The 14,419-nt window shown below is 36.9% G+C and overlaps 1 protein-coding gene across 1 annotated transcript in view; it reads left to right on the forward strand.

Moving 5' to 3' along the window:
- Nucleotides 1-14,207, forward strand: part of LOC134222404 (mucin-2-like) — a 32,414-nt gene extending 18,207 nt beyond the window's left edge. Inside the window, exon 8 of the mRNA XM_062701555.1 lies at nt 12,432-14,207. Within this exon, the coding sequence (XP_062557539.1) occupies nt 12,432-12,579 (148 nt within the window). The 3' untranslated portion in view covers nt 12,580-14,207. The remainder of the gene's footprint in view (nt 1-12,431) is intronic.
- Nucleotides 14,208-14,419: the final 212 nt, after the last annotated feature.

Consider the following 14,419-nt stretch of genomic DNA (forward strand, 5'->3'; position numbering starts at 1 on the left):
CTGTTTTCATGTCTTCTATTGTTGCAACGCAGTTTAACATTTATTAAGCAGTGTGAACGTATAGGCATCATTATATTTTGATTAAATTAAGTTCGAAATAGAAAATCAAAAGTGAAAATTCAGTTCGCGTTCAGTCGTGTTTTCTTCAGTAAGCAGAAAGATCGGCCGGTCTTCGAAAATTTTGTTCTGCTATGTTCGGTTAGCAGAACGATCGGCCAACCGACGAAATTATGTTCTGCTATATGCGGTTGCGTAAATTATTGTCTATCCGGTACAGAGTTAGTAGACATTTTCTACCGAAGATAGATTTTTCTCAAGATACAAGTAAAATACCCGTCTTTGGAAATAGTGCACTGTATTCACCCAAAGAAGCGCTAAATAACGCTTAGTTTAGTTTGACAGATAAAACTTTGAAAGAAAGTTCGGTTCGGAAGTCCATACTTCCAAATTTTAATTTGGTGCTACGCCGACAATAATTAGTAAGTGAAGATTCAATTCGCGCCCAGTGGTTATTTTTTTAATAAGCAGAACGATCGGCCGGTCATCGAAAATTATGTTCTACTTTGTGCGGTTAGTAGAATCATCGGTCGGTCCCTAGAAGAATCGTTTTACTCACTGAGCAGAAAGTACAAATTTGGTAAATTTCAAAGGATAGTTGTTGACAGATTGAGGTTAAGAAATCGCCTGTGAATTACTTAAAGAATAAACTGTAAATAAAATCGATATTAGCATACTCTTTCGACAGCCGGCTGGCAAGAGTTTTAACAAAAACAGGTAAACAACATAGTCTGTGGGTCGAATTGCCAGCTTAAGGCAAACATCCATGACCTACCTTACCCTACCCAACCACCAACTCCGTAGAACTTATGAGGGCGTCGCCAAGTCGGGGGCCTCTCGTTAAGTAAGTTCTACATCAACATTTCCTTTCCTATCCCTAGTTACGGTAAAGATGGGCGTGGCCGGGAGTAGTAATCCGCATGCTTATGCCATTTTTATCTTAGATTGGAATCAAGGGTAATTCCCCACCTTGATTTCCGATAGCAATCTGGATAACGATTCCATAAGAAACATGAGTATCACTAGTGTCCAATATACGAAGTATACCGTAACAACGCTAACGCCCCTAAAATGGGGAACAGACGTTCATACAGGTTTGATAAGTCCCCCTCTCCAGGACTACGCTAGTGCGCTTCGAGCAGCACACAGTCACTTTGAAAGGGCCTGCTTTTGCGGATACATGCAGCTATTTTTTTTAGAAGTTCAACAGACCCCAACACGTCCTAGGCAGCCCCCATGTCGCATCCCCTCACTTTAACTGATGTCAGAAGGAGAACAGTGTTCAGGATACACTATCTGCTAAGTACGCAACCCTTATCTGGCGATCTATTGTTATCGGCAGACCCGTGGATGCGTGAGAATTGACCTTTCCCGTCAAAATTATTTATTCGTTCAATCGATTCTTTATATTATTTAAGGTCAACTTTCTCAAAGAACCCATATTTTTTTACCCCTTTAAGTATTTTTTTTAAATTTAAACAAAAAAACCCAGATTAATCCACCTAGCGTTGGCGGTGCCTTTCTCGCATTTAGCTAAGACACCAACCTTATATGGGGTTTATATGGCCCGGTGTACCATTTTCTTCATAACTTTTAAACGCAATGACCGATCGTTATAAAATTCAATAGTGATCAACAAGGCTTTGTCCCCTGTCGAATGAAACCTGTTGCGAGAAAATCGGTTGAGGATTACTATACGAAAAGTTGTCTAATGTTTTTATAGCTTTTGTGCACACATACACATACATACACACGGACAGACAGACATGTGCTCAGCTCGTCGAGCTGAGTCGATTGGTATATAACACTATGGGTCTCAGAGGCTTCTATAAAAAGTTCGTATTCGGAGTGAAATGATAGCCTTTCGGTACAACTTAGTTGTACGAGAAAGGCAAAAACAACATTATTCGAGAAAAAAACGATTTTTTTATCGTTACGACAACTAACAACCCAGATTTTCTATTATAAAACTGCCATTTACAATAGGATTTATGGTGGAAAGCAATATTCTTAATTGTTATTCTATTGTGAGCAGGGAATCAATATTCGAGCAACGCCTAACAATATACTCTTTGTCATCAACAGGGTTTGTTACTGGCAAACGCACCTAACGACAAACCTTTATCAGAAACCGAACACAATAGTGCTGTCCAATGAGCAGCTCGAAGTTGTTCCCGTCCTGCTCGCTCTTTTTTGTCAACAAATGAACATGAGAGGGATGGGAACAACTTCGAGCTGCTCATTGGACAGCATTAATATGACGAGAATCATTTACCTTGCATCATTGTTCGACTCCCGAATATTTCAATAAAAGCAGAAACTAGGATAGCATAAAACCGAAATTTGCTTTAGAAATAAGGCAAAATAACGGGATGAAAAGTTAGCAACAAGATTGTCTTCTTTTTTGTTGCTGACAAAATTTTTCGGATCTTTGTCATTATTATCTCCGACAAAAACAAAGCTTTGTCGTTGGTTCTCTTTTGTCGCTTGTATCGCTTGCGCATTCCAAAAAGATTGATTCCCTTATTGTGAGCAACAATAGAGTTTATTGTAGTTGCAATCAAATTTATCGTATTGCTACAATAATTTATATTGTAATTCTATTGGACTTTTTTATTCGGGCAGGGCTATGTTTGTCGCCCCGGTCGCTTCTTCCCAAATGTCAACTCACCATTTCGTAGCCCCATATAGAATATAGAATAATATTTCACCATCTTCAACATGCAATATTTTAATATATGAACAATATTTCATGATAAGAAAGTTATTTTGAGCTTTTTAGTGGAATGTTTTCACCTGTCATAAGACGAGTTTAAACAATCCCATTGAATTCCACCACTTAATTGTACCCTGACAGATACGTATTTCGACCTCAACGGTAGTAAGGCCGTCTTCAGTGTCTTGTACGCTCGACTTGAGTCGAGTCAAGTACAAGACACTGAAGACGGCCTTACTGTTGAGGTCGAAATACGTATCTGTCAGGATACAATTAAGTGGTGGAATTCAATGGGATTGTTTAAACTCGTCTTATGACAGGCAATATTTCATATTAAAACATCAGAGCCTGATCAATTTTTCGAGCTAGCGCATTACGAACTCAAACTTTGTATGATGCGTGGCCAAATAACAGTATTACCACAGAGAACAGACGTTGAAGCTCCACTCGCCATGTTGTGATAACTTTTTACTGATCATTTTGAAATTACTTTGGAATGTCGCCGTTATCTCGTGCATAATCAGCGCTAGCGTCATCAAAAAATGCCACTGTGCGCTAGTGTCGTTATGCATGCAAGAGCATGCCAGCGCCATCGTGTTGTCAAAATGAGATTGTGAGTTGCAATGTCGACGTCGATGGCGTTGAGGTTCGGTGTGTTTGTTCACATGTTTTGCAAGAAATTTTGTACGAGCCTCCATGTCTGTTCTCTGTGGTATTACTGTTATGTTTTCTCAAGAAAGGATTGATTTCATATTGATAAGGGGCGCGACTTCAATCGGATTGCTTTCTATGAAGGGTCTAAATAGCGAGACCTTGTTATGAGAATCTTGAGAAAACTGAAAAAATACTTTCCATTTTAGTATTCTAAGTATACGGAAAGCCTATGAAAGAGATTCATAGTGTTATATACCACTCAGCTCGACGAATTGGAGTGATGTCTGTATGTATGTGTGTAGAGGCGTAGCTAGAAAATTGGTTAGAGGGCTGCGTTTCTGAATTGCGTTCTAAAAAGTAAAATTTAAAAATTTCAATGTTTCACCAAGTTTCTGCTCTACAATACAGGAGACTTTATAAGTTTAATATATATAGAATTTTTTTTAAAAAACTGCAGTTGCCCACTTTTTTTTGATAAGAAAATTATTTTGAGCTTTTTAGTGGAATGTTTTCACCTGTCATAAGACGAGTTTATACAATCCCATTGAATTCCACCACTTAATTGTATCTTGACAGATACGTATTTCGACCTCAACAGTAAGGCCGTCTTCAGTGTCTCGTACTTGACTCGACTTGAAGAAAATGATCGCAGCTTACACTATTTATACTATGCGTAGGTATAATAATTTATCTAGGTACTTATCTTACTACGGTGCTTATTTCTACTCGCTTGATGCGCTTAATGCTTAGGTATAAACTTGAAGAGCCAGGAGCTACCATTTCCTTGATCTTTATTCAACAACCGCGTTTGTACCTGTCGGTAGATTTCCAAGCTCTCAGCAACATCAAGTTTCCACGGAGAAGAGACATTTCTTAAAATTTTAATGTTTGATGTCGTAATTGAATGATTTTCCTGACATACATGTTCAGCTACCTTAGACCTAAACTCATAATTTAATCCCTTATCAGTTTCCCTCTTAGCCTTACTTACTTCTGCAATATGTTCTTTGAACCTTACATCTAACGATCTTTTTGTTTGACCTACATATACTTTATCACACTGTGAACAATTAATTTGATAAACCCCGGCCTTATTAGAGTGAAATCAGGAGTGATTCAGTTTCATTCCAAATTTTCGATCACTATTCTAGTTTGAATCTGGAGCCAAATAGAACAAACTCGCTGGTTTCCCCAACAGTGTTCTATTCATGTTTATCAAATTTTCAATTAAATGAAATCATCATGTTGGCGCCAAGAAAGGCGCCGTAATTGCAAAGTGGATTGATCCGTAGATAAAATGACGCATTCATACACCAAAACAATGCTGCTGGGAAAATGTATGTTTCAGATTCATATTCAAACTGACAGCCCCGAACGATTTGAATCCCTGCTGATTTTACTCTTATTTAACATTTCTACTCTATCCTTTGTGGAGCCCAACAGTGTCTTCAGTTGATTGCTTCTGCTGGAGAATACTAAATCGATGCCAAATTTCCTCAGTCGATGGCGTAGCTGGTGGGTGATGTGTCGATCATAGGGGACCGATACCCTCTTCAGCGGTTCATCGATCGGTGTTAGTGTTGTCAGTTCGTTTTTCCGTAGGTTCGTAGGTTTAATCTTTCCAAGAAATCGGCGAAAAATTGCATACTGTCTTTTGATTTCATCGAAGCAATCCGACTCTCAGTTGAAGATATTTATAACATGAAAATAATTGCAAAATCAAATAAAGGGAAGTGGAAGGAAATGAAGATGTAAGCACTCGCCCACTGCAAGCCTAATATACTTCTGCAGTTGCCACCAGTTCATCCGATTTTTTTTTTTGTTTTTTTTTATTGGGTTTATACGAGGGCAGAGCTTCGTCTTGAACGAGTTGGACAATGTGAAAGTAAAGCAACTGATCTTATTTTAATTGAATGGAGGAAACGAGCTTTTGTTCATTTCCAATTCTGGTAGCCACTAGAAATGGAAACGGCATGGAATTCTTTTTCCAGTTTCAGCGATTACTTGACTTGACACGTGATATGCTTCGTCATAAGTTTTCGTCATTCTTTTCTAACAGGTGTCCGTAACAGTATTAGATGATGAATGTAGATTATTGATTGTTATTTTTTGTTCTATTTTTATTTTTTTTACTTCTATTTGCCGACCTGATTTGTATCTCTGTTTTTGTTTTATATTATTACCAACATCATTGGGGCTATTTTAAGCCTGTTGATGGATAAATAAATAAATTAAAAATAAATTAAATTAATTAAATGGGAAAGGTACAATAGCAAAGTAGGAGAATGGAATGGTCCTAGGATTAAACTCACGACCTCCTGCGTATGAAGCAGAAGCGGTATTCATATGAATGACAAGTCCGCTATATTATCGTCGCTTTAAAGTATATATAAACTCGATTTTCATGGTCGCAATTCTCTTAATGATACTACTAACAGGTGGATTGGAAAATTTAGGCTTTCTTACATGTTGGGGTTGCCGTGAGTCTTATCCGCCACTCCGGTGCTTGTTACGCCTGAAGACCTAATCCGTAATCCCTTGGATCTCGAGTATGAAAGGAGCATGTATTAGCATGTTCTATTTAGCGGCGCAATCAAAATTTTTAAAATGTGTGAGGGTTTTCAAAAATTGTTAATTATTCTATAGGATTGGCTACAAACCATTGAACGCAAATGGAAGTGAATTTATCGAACAAGTGAAATCTTTCCTTCTAACGTAATATTTTGACCTATCTAATTTTTTTTCTCATTTTTTAATAATGTGCAAGACACTACCAACGCTAGGTGGATTGTTCTAGTTTTTTTTTTAATTTCGTCCATATGTTGTTGATTAACTTTAATACTAAATTCTGCCATTTAAAAATAAAAGTTTATTGCAATTTTTGGATTTTTAATAAGAGACCGTGGTTTTATTGAATTTTCAAAATTTTCCTCAAAATGCCGCGTCGAGTTCAAAATCTCAAAAACTTCATTTAAATTTGTTATTAAACCATAGTCTAATAAAAAGTCGAATCGTATTTTTTAAATTTCTTCATTATTTTAATTACCTACTTTACATTTTTTAAACAACTTGTCCTACCAAAGACTTGTAAAAAAAAGATTTGTTAGCTTTGTGCTAGGATGCTTTGTGAGTTCAAATAGTTCACCAACTAGGAATAAAATAGATAATCTTTCATTTTTTTATATAGGGGAAATGACGGCTTTGGCAGGTTTTGTTCTATTATTGTCAGGGGAGTTTTTGTTGACCAAATTTTATGAAATTTGACCACAATATTCTCTGATATGCAAAGAATGCTTAGACCAAATTTGAGCATAATTAGTTATAGAAAATTCCCTCACAATAATAGAACAAAACTTGCCAAAGCCGTCATTCCCCCTATAAATCAAAGTTGGCATTTGTACGACCGCGCATCACTCAAAAAAAGACAGCCCAACTTTTGCTAATTAACATTCGTTTCCTTATTCTATTTACGAGGAAAAACGTTATTATGAAATTGGAATACTTTGAAGATCAATGCTCAATCTTTTCGATGAAATGGTTTTTCGTACAATTTGCATGGGAATTTCAAATTTGTATTATTTGTGTATACACCCAGTTCTTTTTCACACGGGTGGGTTTTAGTTGATGAAGACCTTTAGCGTTAATGAAACTATGAGTTTACCCCTATGAAAAAAATCACAAAAAATAAAGAATATTCAGATAGTAGGGGTAATGACGGCTTTGGCAGGTTTTGTTCTATCATTGACAGGGGTTTTTTTTATGATCGATTAGGCTCAAATTTGGTCCAAACATTCTTTGCATATCAAAGAATATTGTGGCCAAATTTCATAAAATTCGGTCGACAAAAACCCCCCTGCCAAAGTGCCAATAATGGAACAAAACCTGCCAAAGCCGTCTGTTCCCCTATTTAAAAAGCTGTGAAAAATCATAAAAACCGGGAAATTAAAGAATACCAACTGTGTAAAAATATGTTGGGTTTATAACATGAAGTTGGCACTATCAATCGATAATGGAAAGTTCGATTTTGTTTGTGTACTTAATTAATAGGAAACATGTTATTACCAAACTGTAAAAAAAATAAAATCGTTCTACAGAAACAATTTTTTTCTAGATAAATTATGTACGCAACAAATTGTATCAGAAAAATGATCATTTTTTGGCGAGACAAAGTTCAGTTTATAGGGGAAGTGTTCCGATCTCCATCTCACTGTACATATATCCATCTCATCGCTAAACAAAGAAATACGGCACCAAATTCGTCGCTTCTTTTTGTCAACATGCGTGCTCACCGCTGAAAAAAATCACAAAAATAATGAATAAACCAAATTCCTTTCCATTTCATTGTTTTTGATCGGATGGAAATAGGAGCTATGAGATGAAGTGGCGAACCGTTCCCCTATCATTCTTTAGTAACAAATGTTGATGCAATTATCAACATAATTTTGTGACACAACTTGTAACTCACTACCGGTTTCCGTGACGCCGAGTAGATACGTGGTGTGTTACTTAATTTAACCCTCTCCCGCCCATGGTGTCTGTAGACATTGGCGTAACTACAGGAGACTAGGGGGGTCTTTAACCCCACCTAGGATTATATTAGCCCCCTAGAATTTGTTTGCTACTTTGCATAAGTACTTAGGGTTACTGCTCCTGGACTTCATCTCATAGCTCCGATATTTATCCCACGAAAACCAAACCAATAAAAAGGAAATTGATTTGTTTCTTATTCTAGTGATTTTTCAGCAGTGAGCACGCATGTTGGCAATGAGAAGCGACGAATTTGGTGTCGTATTCTTTTGTTTCGCGATGAGATGAATGTTCAGTGGGATGGAAAACGGAATAGTTCTCCTATATGATTTCTCTTTGGAACTATTTGATCTAGTTTTCTAATTTCGAACAATTCTTATATGTATCAATGCATGCTGATTCAATGCAATGCTGATTGAATAAATAATACACCCAACCGGCGATTGTCAGATTTGCTTACAATTCTGTATAAGAACCTACCAAATTCTGTATAAGAACTGGGCATATGCAAAATTGTTAAATTCTTAAACAAAAAATGTAAGCTCTCATGCAATTATTGTTAGAAAAGGTCTCATACAGTATGAATGGAGTAAGGAGTAAGGTGTATCAGTAACAAACTAGAATAACAAACACAATTTCTGAGATTTTAATGGAAGACGAAAATTCAAGTAAAATGCTAAAAAGCTTGAATGGTGTTAATATTGAGACAATTTTGAATTTTGGAAAAATTATTCAAGGGTTTCAGAATGTTTAGGTTACCGAAAAAATCCTAACAAATCCTAAGTTTTCAATTGATTTTCTCAGCAAGTGATCAATCCTTCAAGATTTTCAAGTTTTTCCAAAGTATGTCTATAGATATTGAAAGCATTTTTTTCTGCAAATTTGTCTGGGGAAGTGTTCGAGGGGTTTTGATATTATTTACTATGATTGAATTGCCAGCAAACACGCTGGGCTTCTTGATATCCGAGAAAAATTCAGCAAGCACTCAGATTTCAAGGAGAAATAACTTACCATTAAACGTGAGAGAACATAGAATTCTTTCGGAGGGGTTCCTGAAACGCAAAAGACTTTTTTGCTCTGTTATTTTAGGGAATCCTACGACATTTCTAGATTTTTCATGTCAAGAGGACTGAGCGTCGTTGAACAACTATTGTAATGTTGTACCTTGGAACAAAATGACAACTTTCGTGATCATTTTCCATGGCTCTCATAGATGTGTAAAAAATATCCGCAGTAGAGATAGCACGCGCTATCCAAGCATTCACCGCCAGAATCCACCACGAGGCGGCTAAATTTTCAAAAATATCAAAGTAGCTTTTTTTCTGGAGGTATGTTTTTCTTAGGCGACTATCTGGCGCGTATTTTTCATTGCGACTAAACAGTACCGGAGTAGATTTTTTTTATAGGTGGTACAATATTCGAGTCGTATATAGATGTGTTGAAAGAGCTATCTGGTACCGTCGTGCGGGGTTTCTTTTGACTCCGGGACTTTGGATTTTTGATTTTCTAAAAAAGCTGAAGAAAAAAAATACCAAATTTGAAACAAAAAGTTGCCAACCAACTATCAACAAAACACCCGAATGATAATGGCAATGAATCGCCTGCTTTGAGCGTACTTACAGCGGCACAGAAGGAGTTAACTTTCTGAAATCAGTATGGCGAAAGGCATCTACGGTTCGATTACTCGAAATTAAGCACCTTAATCGAAAAAATATTTGGTAGGCGTAGTAGCGGACACCATCCTTCATAACCGGTACCAAATAGTTTTTCATGAATAGTTCCTAGTCTTGAGAAAACCCGCGTTAGATGTCTTTCGCCGTACAAATTTCTGGCGGTTAACTCATGCTGGCTATTTTGCGCATATACTATAGCGCCGGGATGTGATAGCGGCGAGTAGAAAATCAGCCACTGCCAATAATTCATTTGAGAGTAGTTAACGTTGTAATTCTTGTTTCAAAATGTCCAAAGTAGCCCCCGATTTGTCAAAAGAAGCCCCGCAGGACGGTAGCTCAGCAAAGCGAAAATAGTAGCTTCACTGTGTTTCGACTGTAAAATAGTAAAATTAAAAAAAAATAGACCCCCCCCCCCTAGAATTTTTTCCTTAGTTGCGCCAATGTCTGTAGAGCACCATCAAATTTTGCACCTTCTAAGGTTGTTTCAACAACAAAAAGCAATATTTGGCACATCTTTATGGTTAAATTAGACTGCAAATATAATAATTTTTGAGAACAAATAGTTAAACTATCGTTTGTATTATACAAACAATTACAAGAATTTTTTTTTCGTTTTCCACTAATTCAAGCTATGACAAATAACTTTTGTACTAGCATTTATCTCAAAAATGATTCCTCCCTATTGAAATCCTTGAAAAAAGTCGGGAACGGGAAGGGGTTAATATGAGGTACCATGGTCACATTGCTAGCTTCTGGCTGATCCAACGAATACCATCCTCAAATATCCAACACCGTGGTACTTATGAGAATGTCGCAGGTCCTCGCAGTCCGCAGGCCTTTTGCTTCTATCCTTCTGTCTCTCCTTAGGATGAAGATAGGCGTGTTCAGTAGCAGTAGCTAATCCTCATGCTTTTGTTGTTTTTCTTGATTCCTGATGGCATTCTACATAAGGATTTCAAGATTTAAACACTAGTCTGCAGCCTACGAATTCTTCCCTAACTGTAGTTCAATACTGGGTGCGAAACTTCATTCAAAAATCACCATTTGGTCACTTTTTCTGCAATTGAAGGTCACTATTTGGTCACTTTTTCGTCATCGTTGATCACTGAAGTCACTATTTTGAACGACATTCAACGTTACCAGCCCTGTGTACGGTAAATTCACATGGGTGTTGGTTTGCGATCAGCAGTGTTTCTTGTCCTAATTTTGTCAACTCTAAAAAATAAATTTTCTTCAAAAATAAGCAATTAGTTTGAAGTAGCTTAGAAGCGTAATGGATATGTCTTCAATTGGAACTAATAGAAGCTTGGTAAATTGTTTTATTTTTGGAGTTATTCGCCAATCGCCATATTGGTCAAATTAGGAGTCATGGCCAAAACCGGTACAGTTACCCTATATGGAAGTCTAAGCTCACGAATCGCGACTTGATACACTCTGAAAAATCTTCACGCCATATTTACCTGAAAACAAATGTGGTTCTCATCCACCATACTTTTCACGTAAGAATGACCTGAATGACAAGTAACCTGAACAAATTTTAGTTCCCTTGAGTTACGTGATTTATCCGGTGACTCTGACTGGATCTTCCAGTACTAATGACGTGAAGCTTGAAAGTAGTTACGTGTTTGATCAGGTGGACCTGACGTGATTTGGTCGTACTGGTTACGTGAAATTTTAGTGAAAGCTACAAGACAGCAGGTAACCACTACATGTTTTGAAATGTATTGAAATATAGTGATTTTGGAATGAATGCAAACATGAACAGGGACTTCCTATAAAAGGGAATCTTTTTCACGTTGTTGATGCATTGATACATTGAAATGCCGTCATTTGGTCATTGCGCTTTGGAGTTATTGCAGAAACACTGTTGAAGAAAAAACAAAGTTATCGGCGGATGTTGAATGGAATTTATCAGATTTGTTGAGAAATGATTTCAATGAGAATCGCTGAGAATTTTAAAACCAGTTTTTTGCTCGAAAATTGCCGCTGTTAATTAAACAAAAAGTAGTGGAAACTAGACTACAAATTTTATACTAACGCGACCGGAAAACTGTAGCTCTAGACTTCCAAGCAGCTTCTTTTTCTTTCACATCATTTTTCAACGATTCTAATAAATTTTATCCAACATCCATTGATTTTTTCCAAGGAGGAAAAATGCAGGTACGGAAAATAACACTTACCTCCGCGAAGCCTCATTATGTTTAGGTTATGTATCATTCATTCTTGTTTACAATGCAGGTCTTCCGCAAATGCCGAAGCTGAAATCACACTAACACAATCTCACTTAAATTGTTTACGTGGGTATACAGTCATATTCACCAAGATTCTTAGTAAAAGTTACGTGAATTTCAGGTGAGCATTACTAACGTCATGTAACAATCGTCGTTTGTTCAAGACAGACGAGTTACGTGATTTTTCACGTGAATATGACGTGATGATTTTTTAGAGTGTACAATTAAAAATGAAAGAAAAAAAATCCGAATAGTTCGAAAAGCAGCCTTAGCGATAAGTAATGATCGCACCCCATTCAAGCTTATTTACTTTATTCTCCGTCCTACGAATAATAAATCTGTTGCAGATATGGACAGTTTTGTTATGTCTGAATAAAGCATTCGTAATTATTCGAAAATAGTGTGTTTTGTCTGACTCTTTGCACGTGATTTATCGAGCTTTTGAATTTATCTTTAGTACCTAATAAATCATTTTGCTTTTAGTAGTGTTGTATTAATTCCCAACCAAAAAAAAACATTAAAACTACAACCCCGAAAACACGTTTCTAACACCCATCTATCCACCCCTCATAGGAAAACGAGTGGAACTTCAACGCCGTCCGGTATGCAAACACCCAGGCGAACATCGGTAGAGCCGCAAACGCCCGGCAGCACGCGACCAGATCGAAGCTCTCGAGGAACGACGCCCGCCACCGAGAAGCGTGCCCCGTTTAGACTTTAAGACCCCACTCACTCTCGAGACGAGATTCGATAAGCTCTGCGAAGAAAAAAAAAAGAAAAGACGACGAACGAAGCTCGAAGCCAATCCCCAACCCCTAACCAATAATCCCTCCTCCCTGTTTGCACCTGTTGTGTTGTGCAATTAGGAACACCTACGATTTGGAGCCCAAGGCTGATGTAGAGGAACAGTATGTCGTATCGTTCGTCACATACTAACCAGTTCAAAGTATTTTCTTATTGTTTTCGTTTTATTATTATACATAAGAATTTGCTTTTCTTCAACATGAAGAATTAGAGATGTGCAAAAGCTAATCACTGATGATTTGATCGCTTAGCTGATGTTTGTTTTTTGGTTATAACAACCAGTGAAGGAGATAAGCATTGATCGGAGCCCCCTATCGGAGAATATTGTTAGAGGCAGAAAGCAACTGAAAGAGTCCATCAATTTGTACATATATTTTTAGATTAGAATCGGAATAAACGTTGTATAAATTGATTCCATAGAAAAAGTTTAGAAAACTTTATTGCATCGGTATGAAAGTGAATTTCCACGATTGGACATTGTAACCACAAAGAGATTGAACATACTTTTAGAATAGGGGGCTTCTGAATCAAGTATGGTACTGTTTCTGGACGGCGGAGAAACGGCAATCAAAGAAAATCGCCAGTTCTTCGATTGCAATTTCTCTGCTTCCTGGAAAGCACCAGAGATGCAAACAAATAAACACAATGAGAGCGAGAAACACCGAATAATTGATGTGTTCAGGTGAATGCAGCCGAATGTCCGAGCGAGAGTGCGTTGTTTTTGTTTATAATTTTATTTAAATTATTTATACATGAAGTAGAAGAAATAAGATTTTTTGTTTTCCATTATTTCCGCGACCTTGCCCGAAAGAAAAGTCAACGTGCACCATTCGCTCGAAGGAAAGAGGATCGCCAGCCTTGTCCGGAGACCGAATGATTGTACTTGAATAGATGATGCAGGCAGTTTTTGTTTTTGTTTATCATCCAACGCGAGGTGCTGTTTCGAATTAAGACTCGGAACTCCGAAGTGACCATGCCTAAGAAGAAGGAAAATCGCCAGTTTCCTGCTTGCTTACATTGCCATTTAATGGGTTCTTTTTGTCCTCGAGACAGCGTCTAGTTAATGGATTGATAAAATTTTCGGGTTTGCTTTGCTTAGACGAACGCAAGCAACCGGGTTAGAGCTTTCAACTATTGATAAAATGCCGAAATAATAATAGAACTTAGTGAAGGAAATACAAACACACGCGTTTAAGCAGTTATTAATTCATTAACTACAAAAAAAGTCATTTAGTTGCGTAAGATCAGAATATTACTATGCCCAGGCAAACGCTAAGCTGTTTTTTTGTAATTGAAGTTTAAATAGTTTTTTTATACAAAAATACAAAAAAGAAGAAAAAATATCACATAAAACGAATAATTCCTAGGATAATGACAGACGAGAGGAACGAAGCATAAGACAGGTAACTACTACTAGCTTACGAATTAACTTCACAAGATTTTTTCAGCTACAGCAGTTATTCTTTTACTACTACATGTGATTCAAAATGTAACAAGAAGGAAAAAAAATCTCATAAAAATAATAAACAAAAATGAATAATCCAACATCATCAAAGTAAGATGAATCTGATCCGAACTATCTTTTATTGTGCTTGGCCTAGAAATAAGCGATACCTATACGATCTATGGGGTATTGATATTTTCGCTTCGATTTATCGATTTTTTTATTTCAATCAAAGTTAATTGCCTATTTTCCAGGTACTTGTACATTAATTTACAATGTTCTGAAATATGTACTTTATGGGAAGATTTTGATT

The sequence above is a fragment of the Armigeres subalbatus genome, chromosome 3, assembly GCF_024139115.2.
Source record: "Armigeres subalbatus isolate Guangzhou_Male chromosome 3, GZ_Asu_2, whole genome shotgun sequence".
NCBI lineage: Eukaryota > Metazoa > Arthropoda > Insecta > Diptera > Culicidae > Armigeres > Armigeres subalbatus.